Genomic DNA, 24,878 nt, shown 5'->3' with positions numbered 1-24,878 from the left:
ATTAATCTTTGATAATGACTTCCATATAAACACATTATGTTTAAGTCTGTTTTCTGTTTTGCACCCTTACCTCCCTCGTTACTAACTGAGTCATATAAAGACACTTGAAAGAATTTGTAAAAAGTATTTGCAAACATTTATTAACAGAATTCAATACTATAGATCCACAACAATAAAAAATCACAAAGGCAGTAACCTTTTCCGAAGAAAAAAATATAAGAAAGACAAAAATCTAAACGGTTAAATACATACGCACTCCTCCATGGCATCTGATCTCTCCTTTGATGTATTTGGAGGTCCGTGTTTGCTCTGCTCCCAATTTGTATTGTCTAAATGGACTTTGAGTTAAATACTGTTCGTTATCTTCATATTTCATGCATTATGTAAAAAGAATAACTATATGCGTATTTGGCAAATTGTCATAAAAGGGTGTTTATCAAAAGGAATAATCCTCTTCATCTTTTGAAGATGTTCATGTTTCGCTAATTTGATTTCAATTTGTTGATGACAAAGTTTTTCAGCAGCAAGAATAGTACTTTCAAATTGTCGTAAATTCATTACACTTCATATTGAATTTAATTACAAATCATTGTATTTCAAAATAAATCTCTCAAACACATTTTTAATCAATAATAACAGCAATGAAATTATTTTTGAAATTTTTAAAGATATAAATTTGTTTTCAATGATTTTACAAAGACTAGAAATCAAAAGAAAAACTTTAATGAATCAGGCATGGAAAGCTTTCCAAAACCATACATTTTGATAATTTGTTTTATCCTTAAATCATCAAAAGAAAAGTGTTATATACATAATTAGATATTTAATTTTTATGTCACTTAACAACATACCCTTTACATGTATTTTCAAAGATCTTCGTCTTCATGTTTAGATTGTTGGTTTATATTATTATTTTTTTTTGTCCTAAGATCTTCTGGGAATAAAAATCTAACCACTTATTAGGCGAGGTTTTGTCACATGCATAATTCTTAGACTTCTGATTGGCGTAGAAGTACGATTTTTGGGAGAACAGGGATGCTCATTTATTGATTCTAAAATTAAAAACTCCCACGCATTTTAAACATTTTTCGACTTACAAGGTTTTGGAAAGCGCAGCGACAATATGTTTTTCGACGAATCATATTCAACTAATTTACTTGACGGTATTATATCAAAATATGCTGAAGTTTTTTTACTGAAAGCATTGCGAATCCCGGGATTTCTTTCAAAAAGAAACATAACGAATCATATCAATTCAGAAGTTTTCAATTTATGTTTTGTCCAATATAAAAGAAAATCAAGTTATGTTTACATGGAAGGTCGGATGCAAGGGGACTTACATTTTTGAAGTTCCCAATTCTATTTTAAGTCAAATATAGAAAAAAAAATCAAGTATTATGAAAATTTAGATGTTCGGGTATAGGTGAAAATAACTTTTAATGATTTTCTAGAATGTTGGCTTTCAAAACAATCAGATAGCTAAGCACCTAATCCCAATCTGGAATTTCCGTGGACCGATGTTTTATGCCCGGTTCACAAATTTGTACTGTTTGTAGATTTTTTTGAGATCGATCAACGTTTGTTAACTTCACCTTTTTCATTTCCATCAATCTAATGATAATATCCCACTTACCCTTCTGTAGTTTTTTTTTTATATTGAGCTCAATTTAATCGGCAGTTTTCCATAAATGAATGATTTAATCTATAAATGGGTATGAACAGTTAATTGACTGATGTCCTAAGCTTAAGTTTTGGCCATGGATAGTATTTTTCTTTTTCTCATTCAACAAAAGGGGTAAGGTTTTGACTTTAATCTAAATTAAGCTTTGGAAAAGGAGCATTCTTTTAAAGCATATTTTGGTTTATTTTGGCCAAAATTTTGAGCAGCCAAGACACTGCAAAATAATTTTGGGAAGCTAAATTAAAGCATCTTGCAGACAACGAATCGTTAAAACTGCTTATCTGAAAAGGATTAATCAAAGACTTTTTTTTTAAATTTTCAAAAAATTCAGAAACATGGAATTTTTTTATGGAAATGTGAGAGCTTCTATATGTTTATTTGTTAATACCTTATTGGTCATCTTTCATTGTCATTGGTCATCTGCAATCTTATTTTGTTTAAAAACATTCTGATTCTATACACAAGTTTTTAAAGTTAATTTCCATGGGTATTAATTGTGCCCCGTTATTAGCAGACCTGTTGGTCATATATATGAAGCAGCATTTATTGAGAACCTTCTGCATAAAAATGTCTCTTGCTGTGGCCTTCAATTTGGAATTTAGATATATCGATGACTTCTTTTTTCAATTAACAATATTCATCTTACGTTGATTCAATGTACCTCATTGATCTAGAAGTAAAAGACACCTCAGAGTCTGACAAATCTCTTTCATATTTGAATGTTTTACTAGAAAAAGACATAGATGGCAAGCTGACAACTAAACATTTATGATAAACATGATGAATTCAAATTTTCTATCGTTAACTACTTTAGTTATGTAGCAATATACCATTATCAACTGCATTATATGTCTCACAGTTCATTCGATACACAAGAGCTTGTTCTACGTACGAACACTTTCTATAACGAAGCAGGCTATTGATAAATAAGCTGATGTTACAAGGATATCAAGACTTGTCTTGAAATATTTATTTGCAAATATTAAGTATCCAGCTGCAGACTGCTTCTGACCGAGTATTAAATCAAAACTTTAATTTTTTGAAACAGTTTTATTTTTGATAACTATATAATGCAACAAAGGTATATATAATTACTTATTAAACTTTCAATGAGAACATGCGAACAATACCCTTTGGGTTTTAACCAGGTTAATAAGTTGACAACTTCCCGGGCTATGGTAAATACACAAGTCATAATGTTAAATTCTATATCTAACTACATGGACAGATAATAAGCACTATTTACGTTTTTACACAATAAATGTCCAATGAATTTCTAAAAAAAATATCATTAGTATTCAAGTTCTGGGAGTTTTGGTTGGAAGACGATTGCGGTTGATATGAATATGCATTTCTGGATGTATCAGTCGCAAGTTCTCACGATTAGTATAATAAAACATACAATTAAAACAAGGGATACAGTTACTACAAAACTGATAGTCCATAAATTAGAAATTGGATTGTACAGAGCAACAAAGACTAGGTAAGCGCTTTAGTCACTCAGAATAAATCTGAGAGTTAGACCAAAGTTTACAATTACGTGCACGTCACAAATCAGGATTGATTTCCGTTTACAGTTTCTACATCCTTGGGTGGCTGACGCCGACCTCCTCTGCAAATCTTTTGAGAACCCTCATACTCAAACTTGCACTCCTTTAAACAATGCATTTCGTCAAAGGAACTCCTAAAGCGGTAAGACTTACATGCTTGGTCACATCCTGCCTTTTCCCGTTCAACGACGGCCAGGCATTCACAACGAGGGGAACACTTCAATGCTTTAGTGTCACATTTATCAGCACACAACAAAAACTTTGATTTCGAAAGGTTAAGCCAAAACCCCTCTTTACACCGTGATATACAGTTCACTCGTTTTGGGTAACATTCTTCTTTACAGGATTTCCTCTGATTATTTTGAGCGTAAGTGCTGCTCACAGTAAGGGAGATAACTGTCAAACTGAAGACCACCTTCAGAAAAGTTTAAATACATATATGTGTTTATACATTCTTAACCTCATATGTTAGGTTATTTTAAGTTATTTTAAAACTGTTCTTAAAAAGTTAAAGAAAAATTTTACAAAAAGAAGTTCTTAAGCAATAAAATATTAATTGTAATGTAAAATGAAAAGACAATTAAAGTGCGAATAATAGGTGTCACTACTTACCCAAGTGATTCTTGTAGCTGTAAAACCCATCATCTTGAAAAGTGCTTTAACATAAACTGAAAAAATATGGGGAATGCTACGAAGTTATATCAACTGAGGTTCGTAATGAATATTCTGTTATCTCCTAATTGCCATCATAAAAATGTATAAAGCTTAGGCGACGTAACATCAGGGCTGCCCTGATCATCACATTAAAAAATTAATTCGGCGGATTTTGTCTTTATCTTTCATTAATTGACCACATTCATGTTCTAAATTGCTTCCATTATTTAAATTGTAATTTTTTTTATTAATCAAACAAAATGTCTTTTTCTCACTGATAATTTTTGATAACTTACCCAAAGAAATAAAAGATTTTCATATAAATGCAATAAAAGATGATCTTTAAAGTAGAATTTCTACATTCAGTGAAATCTATAACAATAAATAGAAATAAAGCAAATTGAGTGTAATTTATATGATACGGGGTCAGCACTTTTATCAGATATGACAGATTACTTCCTCAGAGTTCACACATAGTTATTACATGATTAACCTGCTCGTGTCTCTCCGTGACTTAACGGCAGAACATATGACACAGACAAGTTCGTGTTATACACGAATCGATTTTCTTCATGTTAAGAAGGTATTTATACTAAATATTAATTGGAAATTTATATGAAGCAGAAATACAAATTGTGATTTGTTAAAGCTATTATTGGCGTTGTTTGCAAAGCTTTCTGACAAATGGCACGCATAAACGTTAAAATTTTTGTGGGTTTTCGAACTTTGACCATAGACGCATGCGCGGACTTTCTCAAATACTAAATACAAGTTTTATGTCTTCTGAAATGTTTATGATGTGCAATACATTATCTATGTTAATGTGTAGGATAATTTTTTTTAATTCCAAAAGCAGTTCTACATGAAAACCTAGGGAAGAAAATAGTTCCTAACAGTCTATTGATAAAGATTCGTATTAATAATAAAAATGTTATTTTTATACAATTTCATCGAATTCTTTTTATAAATAGAATTTTACTCCACAAAGACAAAATTATACATGTAGTGCAAATCATGCAACTCTGTGACTGGTATATAGGGCTACATTTGGGGGTCAGACTTATTCTATTGTGTTCAAATCTCTCCACTCCAAAAAGAATTAAGGTTACAGGGTATCAATTATAGAATGTCAGCTATATGCACATTCATTATATATTCAGGTTTATTCAAATTATTGCCACCAGAGGCAAGGATAAGCATTTCAAAGTTTAACAAATCAAAAAATAATAAATTTTGTCTGAAAAACTACAGTTATAATTTCCCATTCTTATAAACCTTGGATTTAATTTTACCACTTGAGTTAGGATAGGTATGGAAAGGAGATGAAGTTTACAAAGTCTTACACACAGAAGAGGGATATTTGGTAAATGGATTCTAAATATTTACTTCCCTGTGGCCAGGATTTGGTCTCTTGATATTTTGATTCAGAGTCATTCTCTATAACGACTTGAACTTTTATATAGAAGTAGTAGCACGCACAGTCTCAGAATTTCCCCAAACTCTTTTTTGATAAATATCTTTGATATTGTAAATTCAAATAAGGCAAAAATTGTTTGCTATGTGTCATGGTTTGAAAAATGCATCTTAAACATGTTCAGAGTCAAATACTTAATGTTTGCAGCAATGCAGACAAATGTCAACGACTGTTCCTTAAAGTTGAAGCCTTAATGTCTTAAATGCATGATAAACATATCTGGGAAATCCAACTATTACATACGTTATTATTGAAACAAAGTATTCAAAAGTACGCTCTCTGTATGTTTAAATTTATTATGTTTTTAAAAGGGCACATGTCCAAATAATTGCTGATTAATTTGGAAAGGCAATGGTGTGGTCCTAATTACCAGATTTCAAAAAGTTCAAATTTAATTCTTAAAATAGAGTGTTGCTATGCAAATCATAGGACAAACATGTATAAAAACTGACAATTAATTTGTTTTCTTGGATACGTAAACTTGTATGTAGATTCCCAAAACTTCTTGGGTTGATATTTGTGAAAAATTTACCTGACTTTAAATGTTGACTTCCACACAATCTCTACCTGGATGCAATAAGCTACTATACAGGATTTAATGTTGACATGTGAACAATGTGAATAATGTGAACAAAATTGAATAAAATTGAACATTTTCTCTTCTTAAAAGCCATAACAACACTGTTATTTTGTTCATAAACTTTATCAATAATTGATATTCAACTTTAGTTCAATCAGAATAGCACGTATGTCACTCATCAGCTTTTAAGAAAAGTTTAGTCAGAACATCTCACTTCAAAACTATATAATATTATACATTCGATTATACAGAAGTCTTTCTTGTATTACAATTTAGTACTTTAGTTAAGTCAAATTGATAAAAAAGGTTCAAATTACATAAAAAAAAAATCAAAATAACACACTTTAATAGCAAAATTAAATTCTCAAAAATGCAGCTGATAATGCTTTAAGTGGTTACAGAGAATATCTCTTAATATGTGATTAAAACTATATATTAATAATTCTTCCAAACTTAAGATGATTTCAGTTGGTGAAATCAGAGCCCTTCTTTGCCAAGGTTCTGTTAGAAAAAAAAAAACGGTTACATAGCTCATAGTTTGTTATGTAGCCAATAGATCTTTTGCTTTTTGCATCCTTTTGAGTCGACACTTTTAAGGTTAACAGACTCCAACAAAATTTCTCAATGTATGCGTTGTACATGTCTGCTTGTAAATCTCATTGACAATATACATGTGTATGTAGTGTAGTTTTATCTTAAGGCAAAGATATCATTTTCTGTCATTATTTTGACAATGAATTGACATGGATTGTTTATGTTGTTAAAGAATTGTCTTAAACTATTAAATTTCACCCCTTAATTGTTTATGTCATTAATTTGCTAATTATATTTGTACTGCAAAAGAAAAATGCTATACTTATCAAATGATTAATGATTGACAATAAATCTGGAAGACATGACAGAATATAAATATTTGTTAATTTTCATGCATCTTAATTTATATCACATTCTATGTTTATACTTACTATTGACAAAAATGTCACAGAGGGAATGTGTCTCAACATAAATTATTATAATGTATGTGAAATATGACATGCATTTGTCAACATTAGTTCGCTTTCTCATAAAAAAGAAGCATATTTTGTGGCATTTAACGACCGATTTCACTCAAAATGTCTTGAAATGCAATCTTAACCTTCCCATTATATTAAAAAAAATACGCAATTATATGTTTTTAAGGAGAAATAAAGTGATGAATGAAATTATTTTATATAATATAATGATTAAAGTATTCACAAATGCAAGTAAACGTGGAGAAAGCATGACTTTTTATGTAGATTATATCATATAAATTCAGTACTATTACATTATGAGAGAGAGAGAGAGAGAGAGAGAGAGAGAGAGAGAGGAGTTGTATGATAATTAACATTTGTATTTTTTGGATTACAGCAATGAAATATTGAAGGTCAATTTAAGAACGCTAATTTTTTTTTTGTTTCAGATATAAATCACGCATCTATTTTTACATAAGGCGTTATTAAAAAAAAATTCATCGTACTTAAATTATACTTTTTTCTTTAAGTCTGCTTTATACAAATAATTAAATTAATCAGTGAATTAGCTCCTCCAATCCAAATGATCATGTGAGCTTTTCTGAACAACGAAGTGTGCGGCGTCCGTATGTCGTATGCCGTTTGTCGGCTGTAAACTTAACATTTTCGACTTAATTCTTTTCCAGTGGGCCAATTTTCATTCAAACTTAGCAAGAAGTATCCTTGGTCAAGGATTGTTCAAGTTGTTTTGTATGGAGCGCAGCATTCTTTTCAAGTGGAGATAAGGTTGATAAGGAAATTAAAGAAGAAAAAAGTCGATGGCTTCAAACTGACTGTAGAACCTATTGGCCCGAAAAGACCAAACATGCGAAAGCTTTCTTATTGAGTGTAAATCAAGTTTATTAAAATCCTAGCTATTAGGGTTAGGTGGGCCCACAATAGGTGAGCAAGATGTTACTTTTGAATAAAATGAAAGAAATATTTTAAAAACTCCTCAAGGACAACAGGACCACAATTAGTCATAATAATATGCAAGAATCTTTGCGTAGTGTAGATTTTTTTTTCATCAATGTTTTAGCCCTGCTTATCTTGAGAACATTTTACAGATCATTCCAATATAATACTGTATAGAATCATAAAATCATATACACTGCCATAAATCAGACTTGTTCAAATCATGCTCCTTGGGGCTAGGAAGGAGCCAAATAAAGAGTGACAATTTTACATTGAAATACAAGATAGAGCCTATAAAAACTTTTTCAAAGATAAAGCTGAACTTCATTAGTCAGATACAATAGCATCTTCATGCAGTGCGGGTACATATTTGTTCAAACCTTGACCTTTCAGACAAGGACTGAACTACAATAAAATGTCATAGTTTGGGATGGGAATACAAATTTATATTATCACTCATATCTACTGATTATACAGTTAACAATAAACAGTAACTTGTCTTCTAGTTTCTCTAGAATAACGAAAACAATCAAGCTATGCATTCTAATACTATATATATATATATATATATATATATATATATATATATATATATATATATATATATATATAGTGATAATAATAATAATGAAAATACAGTGCTGCTTGATTGGTTATTATATTATAGCACTTTGAATGATACAGCTAGCTTTTATTATGTTTGACGTACTGAATTGATCAGGGCAATATTTGATCTTGGTCTTTTCAATACAAAATGATAAAAAGTGAACTGATAATAAAACACATTCGTACTGTATAAAATTTTTGCGGAGGGGGAACCATTGGTTTAGTTACAATTTTCTGGAAATTTTAAGAACATTATTTTATATTAACTATTTGAAATTTCTTCTCGGACTACAATCCAATTTACAAATCCAAATATAAATTATCCATGTTTCATAGAATGTCTGAATATAAGATAATATGGTCTTGAAATACATGTTTCTGTTACGTAGGAGGGTTTAATTAATTGTTTAAATTGGATCATCATTGTCGTGACTTGGGAACCAATTACTATTAATTGTGTTAAACCACACCACACTCCTACATAATCAGAGCAATGTCATATTAATCACAGTTAAACGTGATTAAGTTTGTCTATTTGATCATTGCAGTTGTAAATTTTAATATAGGGTTTCCAATGATGAGTTAGACAGATTAAATAAACACGAAATAATCAGAAATATGACTCATCTCAAGATTCAATCATGATAAGAATTTTGAAAAGAAAACTTCTCAATGCTCTAAAATAGATTTGTATTTTCAACAAATTCGTCATTTTGAAAAAGGAAATCAAACGTATAAAAATTCTTTGGCATGTTTGTCTAAATAAAGTTCCACTTATTAATCAATTTTGATAATTCAACATTGCCTTGCTCTGAAATTTGAATATTTTCCCTAAGTTTTATTTTCAATATTTGAGTTTAGACCAACCTAAACATACATTGTATGTACAATACAGAAGGTAAACCTAGTGATCTGACTATGTCACCGTCGATGTTCTGGTTGAATTTGTTATTCATGATCAATAAATGCTACCTAAATAATACCATTTTGGTTATAAAAAGTATTTATAATATAATATTTATATATAAAGTATAAGGACTGACAAAAATAGCGATAAGATCTTGACATTAAACACAAAAAATCGAAACAAAAACTGCCAACAAAAGTGAACCCAAGAAGGACATATCTGCCCAGTAAGATGTTATTATTTTAAAAGCAAACAAAAAGATGTTAACCAAAACAGCCCATAGAATTTGTGGCTAATGGAATACTAATATTGATTATATCATATGTATGAAAATTACTTACATTTAAAAATATCTTGATTAGTTGAATTAGTTGGTATTTTTACATATGTTTACTGTCTGTAGGGTAGAGAAGGCATGAGGAAAAGAATATTTAAATGAATTTGAAAAAAATGTACATTTGATGTCATACTTCATGCAGCGTTTCTAGTTTATGACCTCGTTGTTACGTAAGAATTTTAATTATTAATAATTTATGCATCTTAATAAATGGAATTTTTCATGCTTTGCCACTTTGTGTTTTAATATGACAAGAATTAACTGTCTTTCATAAATAAAACTTGAAAATAAAAGAAATTCTGGGTTACGTTTCAAGTTAATTTTCAAAACAAGTCGAGTATTTTCAATGAGTTTACATACATAACATTTAGATTTATCCATTGCTTTACTTTTACCTTTAATTTACGCCTTTGCAGCAACTTCATACAAGTTGGTTTGAAAAAAAAACAATTTGAATGACTAATTTCACAAAAGAGCAGGTGAAAAAAAATAGTATTAAGTTGGTCCCTACAAGTGACGTCTTCAATAGCGGTACTTTAGTGAAAATGTATAATTATCAATAATAGAATTATTGTAAACTTTAAAAAAAAAATGATATTGCATTAGTAGCAGTGCAGTGTGAATTTGATTTCAATGATCGTCAATTTATCAACGTTGTGATTGATGTACACTTACATCTACTGTTCATACAGTATTTACAACTATTATTAATTTCATAAAAATAGTAATATAGTTTTTTTCTTAAAATAGATTCTTACTCTGTATCAAAACGAACAAATGAAGTTATTTAGCTAATGTTCACTGACAGTTTTCAAGTTGATGTTGATTGATTTGTGGGGGTATATTTGTTCTAGAAGCTATAGGAATGAAATATATGGAGATAACCCTAACAAAAAAGTACTATAGTTAACTATAGTGATAACTTTGACACTATGAAAACTAAGTGAAAACTTTGACAATTCTATTTACTATACTGATAGATATGAAAACTTTGATTTACTAAAGTGATAAATTGTATTTGCTGACAAGGTCATTGTATCGACCATAGAACTTACGAAATGACGACTTTAAACGAGGCTGCTACTATTCTTGTTTCATCAACTTGTTTGTCAATAATTTACCTTGGTTTAGAAATTATTCATACGTAGAGCATGCTCTTGCGTATCGGATCAACTGAGAGATATAAACCCCGTATGCAGGCGATAAAGGTGTATTTTTTTCTTTTCTTTTTTTGTGGGGGGTGGGGGGGGGTGTATTAAAAGTAATGCTTTTTCCATTTGAATAATTAGAATGATATCTTATGTATATAATCAAAAAGTCCAAAAACTTGTATATTATGCTAGATTTAAAAAAAAATAATTGGGGTTTTAGCAGATTTACTATCCATAGAGCCACACAAAAATAGATCGACATTAATTGTTGCGTATCAAAACAAAACAATCTTAAGCTTAATATTGTACTGTCTTTGCCCATTACAACTAAGTATGACATTGAAAAAATATTGTTGATTACATTAAACAAAGCAGAATGTGAAATATGAATAAATTTGTATATAAATTCTTGAATAAAACAACATTTATATCTAAGAGGAAAAAGATTATACAACAGGCAATATTCTCTATTTAAATCCCCTTTCTTTTAACAAGATCATTTACAAATCGTTTGGACAATGATGATAATTTTATCTAAGGATTACTCTGTTTACCTAATCAATACAGAGGATTCGACAGGGGATGTTTGCTCTTCCGAGACACCTGATCCCACCTCTGGTGTTTCCGTGTTTTTGCCGTGTCCACGATTCGTTTTCTTTACTGGATTTATGAGATCGATTACTGTTCGTTATCCTTAACTTTCACATTGGTACATCCCGCTATGTATCTTTGTTTGTAAGGATATTTATGAAGTTTTGGAATCCAGTATAATATGCTAATTCAAATTAAACCGTGAACAGGGCAAACACATTAATTGGTTGGAAATATTGAAACTATTTTAGAATGACATATGAGTTTAGAATATCTTCCTAAAGGAACTATGATCATTAAGTTGGGATTTACTTTTAGAATTAAATCCAAGCCCTTCTAAAATGTAATTTTAATAAGGAACTTTATGATGTTATATGCTTTGTCAGCTGGTACCGTGCAGAACATTATCTGTCTTATTCTTTTTCTGAATTACTGAAGACAGAAGGATAGATGGTTTGAATTTTGCCACTCAGCCGTTTTATAGTCGATTTCAATATATCGACCTTATAATTTTAATCCATTCTGACAAAGTGCCAATGTCCTTTTCTTCATATTTGACCTATCGTCTGGCTTATACATAAAGCAAAGAATAAATAAAATATTTGCAAAGATAGTTTATTTTACATATGTATTTCTTTTTAGAAAATAAAACAACCACAGGAAGTTTTTGGTGCAGGTCCATTGCCAGGTAATAAATAACACATCTAGGGATTCATACTAAACACTTTATTCAAGTGAACTATCCTTTATAAGTGAAAGGTCGGGTACATTTAAAATTTATTTCTTATAAAGTATTACTACAGGCATGTTATGAATCAGCGTGAAACTTAGTGTAGAATTAAGCTTCTTTTTTTCATTGCTCACAAGTATTGGATACTGAGTATCTAGGTACATGTAGGTAAAATTCTGTTAAATAACTTGTTTTGAAAAGGAATTCATGACCTGTTTCATTGCTTAGAAAAAAATGTTTGGACACAATCTTAAAAATACATACCTGCCGAATATTAGAAATCTTTTCTACTTTAGGTCAAAGGAGAAAGAAGAGTGCTCTCAACCAGACGAGATGTTCATATTTATGGCGAAAATAATAATAATGATTACTAGAAGAAAACATATTTAGTTTTCTATACTGTCTTCTTGATATTTTGATAATTTACGTCTCCTTGACACGCATATACATAAAAAAATAAAACCGCTGAGAAATGAAGGTGGACATGTCAGATTTCTTTAATTTGAATTTGAGTACATTATAAGATATAAAAATATAAAATTCCAGTGTCATTTTTGAGATGATGTTTTCAAATCATGCACAGTTTTTTTTTGCATTAAATGTGTAATATTTCCTAGGACCTTTTAAACTGTTCAGCAAAGATTTTCTCAGATATTTTTTGAGCTTTGGGCACGTTGAAGGAAATTCTTGACAAAACAACCATTCTTTGCGCCCATTGCTAATAAAAAGAACTTCATTGGATAGGTGTAGGTAAATATCATAGGTGTAAATATGACAGTTTATCTTAGCTGTTCATATCTCGAAATGAATTAAAAATTTTGCTCACATGTTAATCTACAATCAAAAGCTTTATTCCTTCTTTTCCCATTACATTTGAAATGCAAGAAATGTTATACATGCGACTACTCGGTGATTGATTTATATAACATCAATTATCATTTTCTCTTATAATTAAAAACCTCATAAAAATCTTTGAAGAAAGGTAAATCTGCTGCTGAATGATATAATAATATATGCGAGAAGTGAGGGATGCACAAATTCACTTCATAGGTTATAAATTCTGCAGAGAGAGAGAGAGAGAGAGAGAGAGAGAGAGAGAGAGAGAAGTGATAGCTACAATATTAATGGGACATTTTCCTGACATTGTTATTGTGCATTTTGACAACAGGATTTTAAAGTTCATATTGTGCACGATTTTTCGCTGTTTCTTGTTTTATTTTAAACACTTGCGTCTAATTACCGTGCTCTATAGTACAGATTTTATCATTCTTTGTGAGAAAAACGGAATTGCATTCGTTGAATTTATTTGCAGCTGTCCAGCGAAGGATGATTGTTTAATGCACTTTTTTTTCTACTTTGTAATTTGGCATTTTAATAATTATTAAAGCGTTGAAGCGTTAAAAGCAATCTTAACGTATTTAAATTATTATTTTATTTCATGTACTTTTATAGACACTTAAACTTTCATAGTGCTGTAGATTAAGTTTGTATGTATTCTGGCTTTAATATCAGATAAAGCAATTGTCCTTTTAGTTAAGAAAAATTTCAAATATAAAATTTCACAGATGAATATGAGATAGTTACAGTGATTTCCTTTCTTAAAATGTATATTTTGGTGACTAAAGTCCTCTCCATTTGTGCTCATTTACTTAAGGTGTGAATTTTTCACAAAAGCAATATTTACTTCTGGTTTGTCTTATTTTTCTGACTTCATGTTCTTCCAATGTTGCGCTAAGAAGAACACTGTCATTGCCTCTTTTCCTTGCGATATTATGTTATTTAAAATAATAGAAAAAGGCCATTGCTCTTTCTTTCACAATCAAAATGCAATTTTTAAGTAAAAGATACATAATTATTAATCATTTATAGCCAATATCATTATTGGTACAAGAGTGCAAACGTTACGATGCGTTCACATGGCTGAAAATACACAAGGAGTAAATTTACTCATATAAAAGTTGATTTAGTTTGACTAGATGTAAATTTTGCACTTTAAGTATCCCCCGTGGCACAAAAATAAACCAATATGCAATTAATTGCATACCTTTTGTAAATGGGCACATGTGAACGGGGCTTGAATCATGTTTATACCCAACACACAATATGTTTATGTTATCTGTACATACTATTTCCAAACAATACTAAATGATTCTCGCAAAAATGACTCATAATATACATCAGTGCAAGAAAGGAACAGACATAAAATTATTAATGAGGGTTGTAAAATCGTGGACATTGAAAAATCATTGAAAAATAATCTACGCACTAATCTAAAAATTTCAGCAAGTGTTTATTCATCATATTGAATAACATCTGAATTTTTTTATGAAATAAAGATAAAATGACAAAAATGACAAAAATAAAGATTTTAACATACTTGAATGTGCACAGGTTTTGATCCTAGGGCGCACAACCAAAAATTGAGGGTTTCATCAAAAAATACGCGAATATTATTTCGAAATAAAATTATCAGATAGATGTGGTAAAGGTAAAAATTATCAAATTTTAAGTCAGAGCAGTTCAATTTTATGAATATTAATAATGACACCTTTATAGACTTTACATGATAACAGAAGATTAAAGAAATATAAAAAATCATTAGATCTTTGGTATACACGTGAAATGGACATTTATATATGGAATCGTTTTATCGATTCCCCTTGTAGAAAAAAAACTTGCGGACAAACAGCTACCGTCGAATAAAAATTGCCATTTTAGTTGAATGAAGTGAAAGTACTGTCCGTAAGTTACAAATACAGTTCTTCAGAAGGTCCCATGTGTGTGCGACATTGGTCACTCACCTTAAAGGATTAAAGGGGAATACGAGTCTCCCTTCAGTGAAATTTCCGATTTTGAGTTGGGCTTAATCAACATTTTCTTTAACAAAGATGAAACATGACGTTGCTGTAGAAAATTTGACGTTATCACCAGTGCTCCGTAAGGCGATATCTCCCATTTCTGGTTTATTTGAACATTTATATCTACTTGAAATTTGCTATGTATATCGACAAAAATATACTAAAGAGAAAATGTAAACTTTAGAACGTAGTGTTATTACTTGTCCTCGATTTTATCAGACAATTCTCGTATTTATCAAAATTATATGCTAAATACAGAGGTATTTGATTGTTTCTTCATGATTTGCGCACGGATTACATTATTCTGTCTTGTATATGCATCTTAATGAAAAAATAAATCTGAGGACTTTGATGTTCTTTACTAAAGAAAAAACAGGTCAATATTTCTTTCGATTTTATTCGGATTGATTTGCTTCATGAATTTGTCATTGTTTTTCAAGGAGTGAATACAGACTTCTCCAACAAAAATGAGCATCAGTTCAGACTTTAGCCTTGAGCATATATAGTATTATTATAAATTCTATTTTTTTTAATAATCTTACTCCATTATCAAATGATAATAATTATCATGACACAGACGTCCATGTTTATCCTGTAAAAACAAGTGGTTTTAAGACATTTTAATGAACGTCTTTTGAAATACTAGTACCTGTTTTCGTAAAAAAAAGGTATGAAAAAGTATTTTCATCTGACATTTAAACAAGTCCTTAAAATTCTATTGGTCGAACTGAAAGCTTTCGTCATTGTTTAGCATTTATACTTAGTACAAACCTTTTACTCTGTTTGAATGGGAGATGAGTGTACAAGATACTATCTGTCATTTATGTTCTTAAAATGATGTTGAAATAAATTATCACAAGAGTTATTGCATATTAACTGCAGTTAAATCGGATCATTTTCCATTTCAGTGTAATGACATAGATTGAAGATACTCTACAAACATTGCAAATATTTGAGTTTTAAGATAATGTTGAACAAAATTTGAATGACAGAAATTTTAACACAAATGATTTAAAAAGAAACATTAATGTACCAGTGGGTGCATTAATGATTGTTAGCTTCAAGTGATTTTCTTATCAAATTCCACGAATCTTTTTTTATCCAATCTTCTACTTATTTTTTTGCCTCCTGCAGAGCGGAGCGACACTTTAGGATCATTTTACCTGGCGTCTATTTATCCGTCTGTCTGTCCGTCAGTCACACAATCTATCGGTAAGTCGAAAATTGACTGACGTTTTTCATACTAATTGTTAGGCCATTATTTTCACTAAATTGTCTCCGGATTTTTCTGTTCGTCCGATCATGACAAGGATCTTAGGCCGGTGTGACCGGTCAACAGAGGATGCTTACACCTCCATGAAACCTGATCCCAACTCTGATGTTTTTCGAGGTTCATGTTTGCTCTGTTTCATATTTGTATTGTTTCGATGAACTTTTGAGCTTGATACCCTATTTCACCTTATATCTTGAAAAGGTAAGAGGTATGGTAATCCAACTTATACCTATAGCTCCCTTTCTAAGGAGGAAATTCTTCAAAATAATATGTCAGTTTTGAATATTTTTAATATCCCCAACGACCAAAACGAATTTGAATTACAATATCTATATAGGATTCCGAAACTTCATAAAAATCCTTACAAACAAAGATACATAGCGGGTTCCAGTAAATGTTCTACCAAGACTCTTTCTTAACTTCTCGCTAAGATATTAACAGTAGTGAAGGAGAAACTTCAAGAGTGCTGTGCAACAGTATATTTGAGAAGTGGTGTAAATCAGATGTGGATACTAAAAAATTCCAAGGAACTTTTGGAATATTTGAAATCAATCACACAATTTTACCAAAATCAGCAACATAAAAACGTACGACTTTTCAACTTTATATACAACTATTCCCCACGATAAATTAAAGTCCAGACTTTCTGACATCGTTGACAGCTGCTTTTTCAATAAAAAATTACTTTGTTAAAAAACAATCTGATTGTACGCACAAGTACTCTGAAGTTGACATTAAAATGATGCTCGAGTTTCTGGTTGACAATATCTATGTGATTTTTGGAGACCAGTTCTTCCAACAATCTATTGGAATTCCCATGGGTACCAATTGCGCCCCATTATTAGCAGACCTATTTCAAAATCTTTTACGTGAAAAGAAGAAAACACTTGCTGTGGCCTTCAACTCGACATTTAGATATATCAACGACGTATTGTCAATTATCAATGATTATTTCTATTCTTATGTCGACACGATATATCCCGGTGAGCTTGAGATAAAAGATAGCACAGAGTCTGACACATCTGTTTCATATTTGGATAATTTATTGAAAAAAGACGTTAATGGTAATCTAACAACCACGCTTTATGATAAACGTGATGACTTTAACTTTTCAATCGTCAACTTCCCTTACTTATGCAGCAATATACCCTCATCACCTGCATTAAGTAAATGCTGACTGACCTTTTTCATACTAATTGTTAGGCCATCATTTACACACTGAATTGTCGACAGATTTTTCTGTTATTCCCCGATCATGACAAGGATCACAGGGCGGGTGTGACCGGTCGGCAGGGGATGCTCATTCCTCCATGGCACCTGATCCCACCTCTGATGTCTTAGAGGTCCGTGTTTGCTCTGCTCCTACTTTGTAATGTTTAATTGACTTTTGGGCTCGAATACTGTTTGTTATCTCTACATATTTCATTTTGCACATATTTAACTTGGCACAATGGTTTTTTGTAAAATACAAGGGGTGCCCACCTCGTGACCTTCTAATTTGACCTACATACTTCATAGAGTCGATATACATTATAATTTTTACATTTTCTGTGTAAGTCTATGGTATTTATCATGTGTACTTTTTTGTCTCTCTCTAGTCTCGAATCTGGGGGATTGTTCGTTTAAACACGTATGAATAAAAAATAATAAATAATTATTTTCTAATAAATCAAATTTCATTTTAGCTTTGAGGTTGAGGAATCTTATTTTATTCAAATGTTAAATTTTAAATGAAAAAAAAATGCCTGTCTTTCAAAATCCAACTTTTCACGTTTTTTTTTTCTTTGCGAGCAAATATATGAACTAGAATACTAGTAGCAAATAAATAGCTGACAACCCTTAAATTTATTTAAATCTTACATGGTACCATAAAGCAGGCAACACAGTCATGCGTTCCTTGGAACTTCAGTTTTTCTCTTAGTGAATACTCAAATAAGGAGTTTTTTTCGTTTTATTGAGCGGAATTGCGTACGTTATTGCTGATATATAATCAATATGAATTCTCGTATGAACATGTTTTTCCATGAGAAAGGAAACTCAAATTTTTTTGTAGAAATTTGTGAAAAAGTTTCTATGGGCCTTATTATTGATAAAACACTATTTATTTTGAATCTTTTACTTATTCTTATAATCTTTCAACGTATATTAAAATCCTCCGAAAATGTCCACAAAGATTTTCTGAATTTTGGTGTATTTCATCTATAAATGTTTGATTTTCATTGCTATGATCTCATGGTAGTAAATCCAGTGCACTCAAAGAATAAGCCCCATTTCATGTAAAAGATGAAGTTAACGAAGAGTGACCAATCTCTTATGATGCTTCACGTATTTTTTCCTATGTTTTATGTATAGAATATTGATTTCAATTTGATTATTAATATACATGTGTAATATGGATTAAAACAACAAAAGAAAAATGTGTTTCCTTTTTTAACGATTTTATCATTCATATTCCAATGATATATTTTTAAATCAACTATCAATATTTTTTATTCGTGTCTTTTCAATTTCGAAAACCCAAAAATATCTATGTACAATATATGTTTCCCAAAGTACGAAATAAAACTCTAAATATAATAAAATAAAAGTCTAAATATATATCATATAACTAGCCAGTACGTCATGTTGATAAAAATGTTTGATAAAACGAAGACATATGTTTTATTGCAGAGTTTTTTCTGACACCAAAAATCGAATTATCTCTCTTTGTAAACATATAATAAAGAAAACTAATAATCACTTTCCAGAATTTACGAGGTGAGTTAAATATGGTGTAAAATAGATTGTACTTTAATTCAATATATAATCATATGAATAAAATATTTTATGGCAAAAAGTGTATCACGTGCCATGTTAATTTGAGACTTCAGTATCAATCCTGAGGCCTGTTCAAATAAGCGAACTTTCGCGAGCGCTCGCGAACATTTCTGTTGGAAAAATAAGGAATTTAGGCGAGCGCTCGCGAACGTTCGCTCTGTTGAACAGGCCTCTGATATAGGTCGAGCGTCGACTTCATATGCATGTGATTATCGTGTGCTATGTTCTATTTATCATATAATTAAAATCGCATATTTATATAAGTAATTTCAGAGAGAGAGAGAGAGAGAGAGAGAGAGAGAGAGAGAGAGAGAGAGAGATTCCTATTAAGGAATGTGGTATGATGAGTTGTCGGACCTGGGAACAAGTGATAATTAGGAAGAGGCAAATCCTTATAACAAGCGTGCACCCGTTTACCTTCCCCACATGTATAACAATTGACACATATTTCCGTCTTTTACCTCACAGTTAACCAAGACTTTCTCTGCATCAAACATGATACATAGAATGGTTTATATACCTCATGAACTGTTATTTAATAACTCGTTTTCATAACTTTCATAACCTTCTGGAATGTATAAATAGTTTTACTGAATTTGAATTTCGTGCCATTAGTTGGCATGTTACTTTGTCTTCCGCTGTAAGGGTATAAACATGTCATCTCGCTAACGTCTGCATCCTCAGTATTAGTTTGGCTTTCCTAGAGAAAGTTGGTTTCAGAGAAGTGAATTGATAAGCCGCTAATTACTTTATCAGTCCCCGAGGACATATACATAATGTTAAAGAATAAAAGTGCTGAGTAGCTGAATATTCATTTGTTGAGCACTCACTTCAAAACAGCTTAGAAGGCGGGAGGGTTTACTTATCTGTTTTGTAATATTTTAATATAATTCTGTATGTAGTTTGGTGATCTTTGTTGATTATTTGATCGTTAATTTTATAATTTTCATAGGTTAATTGAGTAATTATGGGTATTCATATTATTTCACACGAGAGGAACTCGTATCGCCTTATTCGTATACTAGTATTTTGCAGGCTATTATTTTTGTGCATACGTTCGTCATATTTGTATCTTTTGGCAAGCGATTCCTTTTTTTCTTTAATTTTTAGAAGTTATTATTTTTAAATCTCGATCTCAGTTTAGCAACTGAAGGATCCTATATACAGCAGAAAATCACGTTACATATATTTTTGATGACAGCTATAGGATCCTGGAGACTTAGGATGTTTTGTACCTTTAAGATGAACATGGATAAAAGTAAGAAAGAAATAAAGAACAAGATAACTACCCTTGAAGAACAAATTGAACAGATTAGAATCGAGAACTCATTAATGAGAGAGACTGACAGGTTTGGATATTTGACCCCAAAATCGACTGTGACAGTGAGTTAAATAGTAGACTGTATGGTTCTGGACTATAGCGTCAAGGCGTCCTTCCGAGTGTGTAGACTTCAGAGGGTTGGAAACTCGTGGTCGAGAAGAATACAGAGGCAACAAACCTAAGTAAGATTCTCAACAGCAAAAGCAGAGGTGAAAGAAGAGGACAGGTAATAAGAATCTGAAGTGAAAAACTCAAGAGTAAGAAACAAATCAATTAGAGAGGGTGAGTTTCTGTGCGTTGAAGAAAATGAAAACCTATGTGCATTAAGAAGAGATTTAGACGTTAGCAATGAAACGACATCGTTTACGTGAGACGGTGAAAACGTGATATAGGAAAAACCAAATTTAACTTGACAGAAAGAGTTCAAATGAGTACATTTATCAAACCAGCTACGTTCGATGGAATCAGATCATGGCTTTATTACAAATATCATTTTGAGGCTTGCTCAAGATTAAAAAAAATGTACAAGGAAACAGATTAATAAGTCAAGCACAAAGTATATTAATTAGTAATTACGCCTAGTTAAAGCTTTAGAGGAGATATTTCTTTCTGCAAACCAAATGGAATTGTACAGAGTAAAATTGAGAGATCAACGTCAAAAGGCCATAGAAATCTAACCTGAGCATGGACAAGCAGTCAGAAGATTCAAGAACTTAACATATCCTTTAGCTGGTAACGACCTACAAGAAAAGTTGGCAAAAGAGCAATTTATTGATACCTGTTTGACTCGGACATGAGTATACATATTAAATTTTGAACAAAGACCTTGAATGAAGCAATCAATCTTGCCGTTGAACTTGAAGATTAAATAAAATCTGACAGGCAAAAACAATAGACAAAGAATTATGCTCGCTCAGTATCCGGAAATATATCTTAAGGGTTAGATTTTGAGTCGAGAATAGCTTCGATAGAAAAGACAACGGATACTATGCTACTTTAGCTTACTCAGCTAAAAAACAACAGTCTCCATTACCTTAGACGATGATTTTTCCTATGCACAGCAAGTGACGGAAACATGGCGTCTTACGATTAGACATCATGAAAAACCTCTTTCTGTGTAGTTGACGTACACAATAGTAAACTGAAAATCGGTGAGTAATCTTACTCACTATCTTTAAAGGGAAAATCTGTTGTTATCGCACAGCAGTCGCTGAACATCTGAACGTACCCCAAACCCCAACGAATGAGACGGTCACTGTTGGCCATGGTGTCTCACCGGCGATAGGCATTTGCTCAACTTGCTCAAAAACACTCGTATAATTGAGCAATCTTAAAAATTTAAAAGAAAGGATCAAATGTTGCCTAGACGAACATTAATACATGGAGCTAAAGATCTGCCAATACGAGTACTAAATTTATAGGATGATATAAAGCACATCTGTCCTGGGACCACAGTGGGAACGATAACTCTTATATACAAAGTGATGAGTTCTCAGACGACTGTGAGACAACATTAGAAATTACCTTCATTTTAAGAGGTTCGCTCTTGAGCTTTTGCTCAGATTTTTTTTTATCTTAACCTATATTTCAAAAATTCTGCATAATGTTTTAATTCTTGCAATAAATTTGGATTCTACAATGCCAAATCAACTATATTCAGTTAAAACACCATGATTAAATTCCATACCAAAAGCATTAAGTGGGGAACTATATTTTGTGGCGGAAGGTGTTTTAGAAGAAAATTATCATTTTTTTCTCTTTAGAAGTATTTAAAGTACATGTATGTTAAGTTTGGATTCCTATTTTTACATGCAGTCTGCACACAGAGTTATTTAGTGCAGTGAACTGTTTTATACTGGTCATAAATTATATATTTAATAAACAGTCATGAATTTTATCATCATGTTGGACAAACATAGCAAATATATTTTGAAAATCAAGAAACAAATAGCCCTAGTTTAAACTTAAAATTGGTACTATTTTAGTTATATCTAAAAATTAACATCACAGATCCCCACTTTTAATTTTCTTTTCTGAATATATAAGATACTTTTAACCATTCTTCTTAAATTTAGTAAAATGTCATTACTTTCATTTTTTTTTTTGCTTGTTAAATTTTTAATGCCAGAAAATGAATTTGTTGTGTGCCAAAAGGTCAAATAATTGAACGTGAGGAGTAATTTGAAAATTTTTTCTTTGTCACAAATTTTAATGTGTCTATTCAAGATGAATAATGACTGTGTTTGTTCCCATAATTTATTTGAATAAAAAAAAATATTGGAGGAAAAACTTTAAAAATTGATTTATGTGTAAAACGTTTTTACAGTGCCAAAAAGTCAAACTAAATGCTCTGTAGCGCCAAAAGAAGCGCATTGACCCCCATTTTTTGTTTTGATTTTTAATTAAGCTATGTGTGTAAATTCTAAAAATATGCTTGATAAAAAAATCTCATTACTTTTGATGGCTTAATCCAACCTCCTTAAAAAGATTTGTATGACAGGACAGTCAAAAATTTGTGCAGTGAGCAAGCAGTCTAGGTTAAGGGATTTCTACTCAAACGAAGGTTGTCCCAGAAAAACGCGAACTTTTTAAATATTTCATAAACTACCTTACCAAAATTATTCATTTTTGGCACAATGTTGGGAAATGATATCTTCGTCATTTTTACCAAATACTGTAAAGATGGAATGTCATATGCATTTAGAAACAGCATGTAAAGGGTGTTAAATATCGGTGGTCGGCGCACGGCAATTTCTTGACTTTCAGAATTAACATTGTCATTTATATTTTTCTTTATTACAAGGCTATACGGAAATATAATGTGACAAAAATTACATGTACATCCATAGAAACTGTACGATCTAAAGTACTTGTGTGTATAAATATATAAATATAATTATATGAATAAATACTTTGACATCATAAACTGCAAAAATATGACGTTATTTGACAAGACACTATTAGTTATATATTGTCAAAAACGGTGACGTCGGGCAATAATGCGGCACACCAAATTATCACTCATTACTGTGTGGAGCGGGGTATGATTCCTGTTCATACGGGAAAAGAGCAGGGAACGAGGGATCGAACACTGGTTTATACCTAGTAAAAGAGGTTCAAAGATGTATGGACTGGTTATCCGATGGAAGAAGCGTTTGGTAGACTAACAAAAATGACGACAAACTGAGAAGTCTAGAGCTGGACGTCATACGTGGAGACCGTCGTTAACTATGCAAGTAATTCAGTTTATGATCGGTGTTGGGAAATTGTCTATTAAAAGAATTAATTCTTTGATATATTCTTAACTGTACTTCGCGTGAAATGGATAACTTGGTAACTTAAAAAAATCAAATGCAGTATCGAATTTCTGCTTCGAATGCATTTTAAAGACGCACGATTCCTGAACAAATCCAAAAACTCCACAAGCTACATTTGATGTCGTCGGTGTTGCGCCGGGAGCTACTTTGAATGAGTGATTTATCAGAGATAAAAATGTTATTTATATAGATATTTTATTGAAATTTCTGTGAATTATGTAAAAAATGTTGATTATAGTACAGCCCAGTTTTTAACTTTATAATATTAGTGAAACGAAAAATATTGAAAAAATTCGCGTTTTTCTGGGACAACCCTTGTAAGCATTTTTGCTTCTTCAGAAAGAGATCTCGGACAAATTACTGTTGTTAAGCACAGAATCGATACTGATAATGCAGCTCCTATAAAGCAGCCATTGAGACAAGTATATGTCCATTGGCAAGAAGAGATCCACAGACAAATTAATAACATAAGCATGCTAGAGATAAATGTGATTCAGCCAAGTGCGAGTCCCTGGTCTTCGGGGATAGTGTTAGCAAACCAAAGCAGCTTCTTCCACAAAGGCTCAATAGTACGAAGATCAAGTTTTCACGAAATTCATTGCCCTAAATTTCGAAATTTCCAATATTTTTCTGTTTATGAGCTGATTTTTATATTACTTTTTTATGTTAATGATCCCAAAATTCAAATTGACCCGTTTTTACAAAAGTTAATGCCCTGAGACTTTTATAGTTTCGAACAACTTACTGTATTCCGGACTTCATCTTCTTGTGCTTGTTGATATTGAGCTGCATTTTAGTAGCTCGAAATCGCGTAACCCATTTTTTGCAAAGTTATTGCCCTATTTCCGTACTTTTTCGTTGTGCTTGTAGACGATTACCATTTTTCACGCACTTAAAGTATTTTGACACGTTATTGGCATTTGATTCAAGAAAGCAAATACATTAATATGAAATTTTACTTTTGTTTCATTTCCATCAATTCTTATTTTCACATCCCTGGACTTTCAGGTACAATGTATTTAAAATTTGCATGTCAGCTGGGGTATGAGGGCCACACTGACACATCTAGTTTTCATACGGATAAA

At 31.2% G+C, this 24,878-nt stretch overlaps 2 protein-coding genes across 2 annotated transcripts in view; both read right to left on the bottom strand.

Moving 5' to 3' along the window:
* The window catches only part of LOC133185440 (histone-binding protein RBBP4), a 241,291-nt gene that overhangs the window by 107,674 nt on the left and 108,739 nt on the right, over window positions 1–24,878 (bottom strand). The window lies entirely within an intron of this gene.
* On the bottom strand, window positions 2,712–4,405 carry LOC133186041 (uncharacterized). Its single transcript, XM_061321321.1, has 3 exons — window positions 4,370–4,405; window positions 3,844–3,899; window positions 2,712–3,646 (listed from the first exon to the last, which is right to left on the bottom strand). Exons 2-3 carry the CDS (start codon window positions 3,874–3,876, stop codon window positions 3,236–3,238), a joined length of 444 nt encoding a protein of 147 aa, XP_061177305.1. The 5' UTR covers window positions 3,877–3,899; window positions 4,370–4,405; the 3' UTR covers window positions 2,712–3,235.

The sequence above is a fragment of the Saccostrea echinata genome, unplaced genomic scaffold (genome assembly GCF_033153115.1).
Source record: "Saccostrea echinata isolate AGI-Se365-2 ecotype Australia unplaced genomic scaffold, CSIRO_AGI_Sech_v1 ptg000012l, whole genome shotgun sequence".
In the NCBI taxonomy this organism is placed as follows: domain Eukaryota; kingdom Metazoa; phylum Mollusca; class Bivalvia; order Ostreida; family Ostreidae; genus Saccostrea; species Saccostrea echinata.
This window is presented reverse-complemented; position numbering and strand designations above follow the sequence as displayed.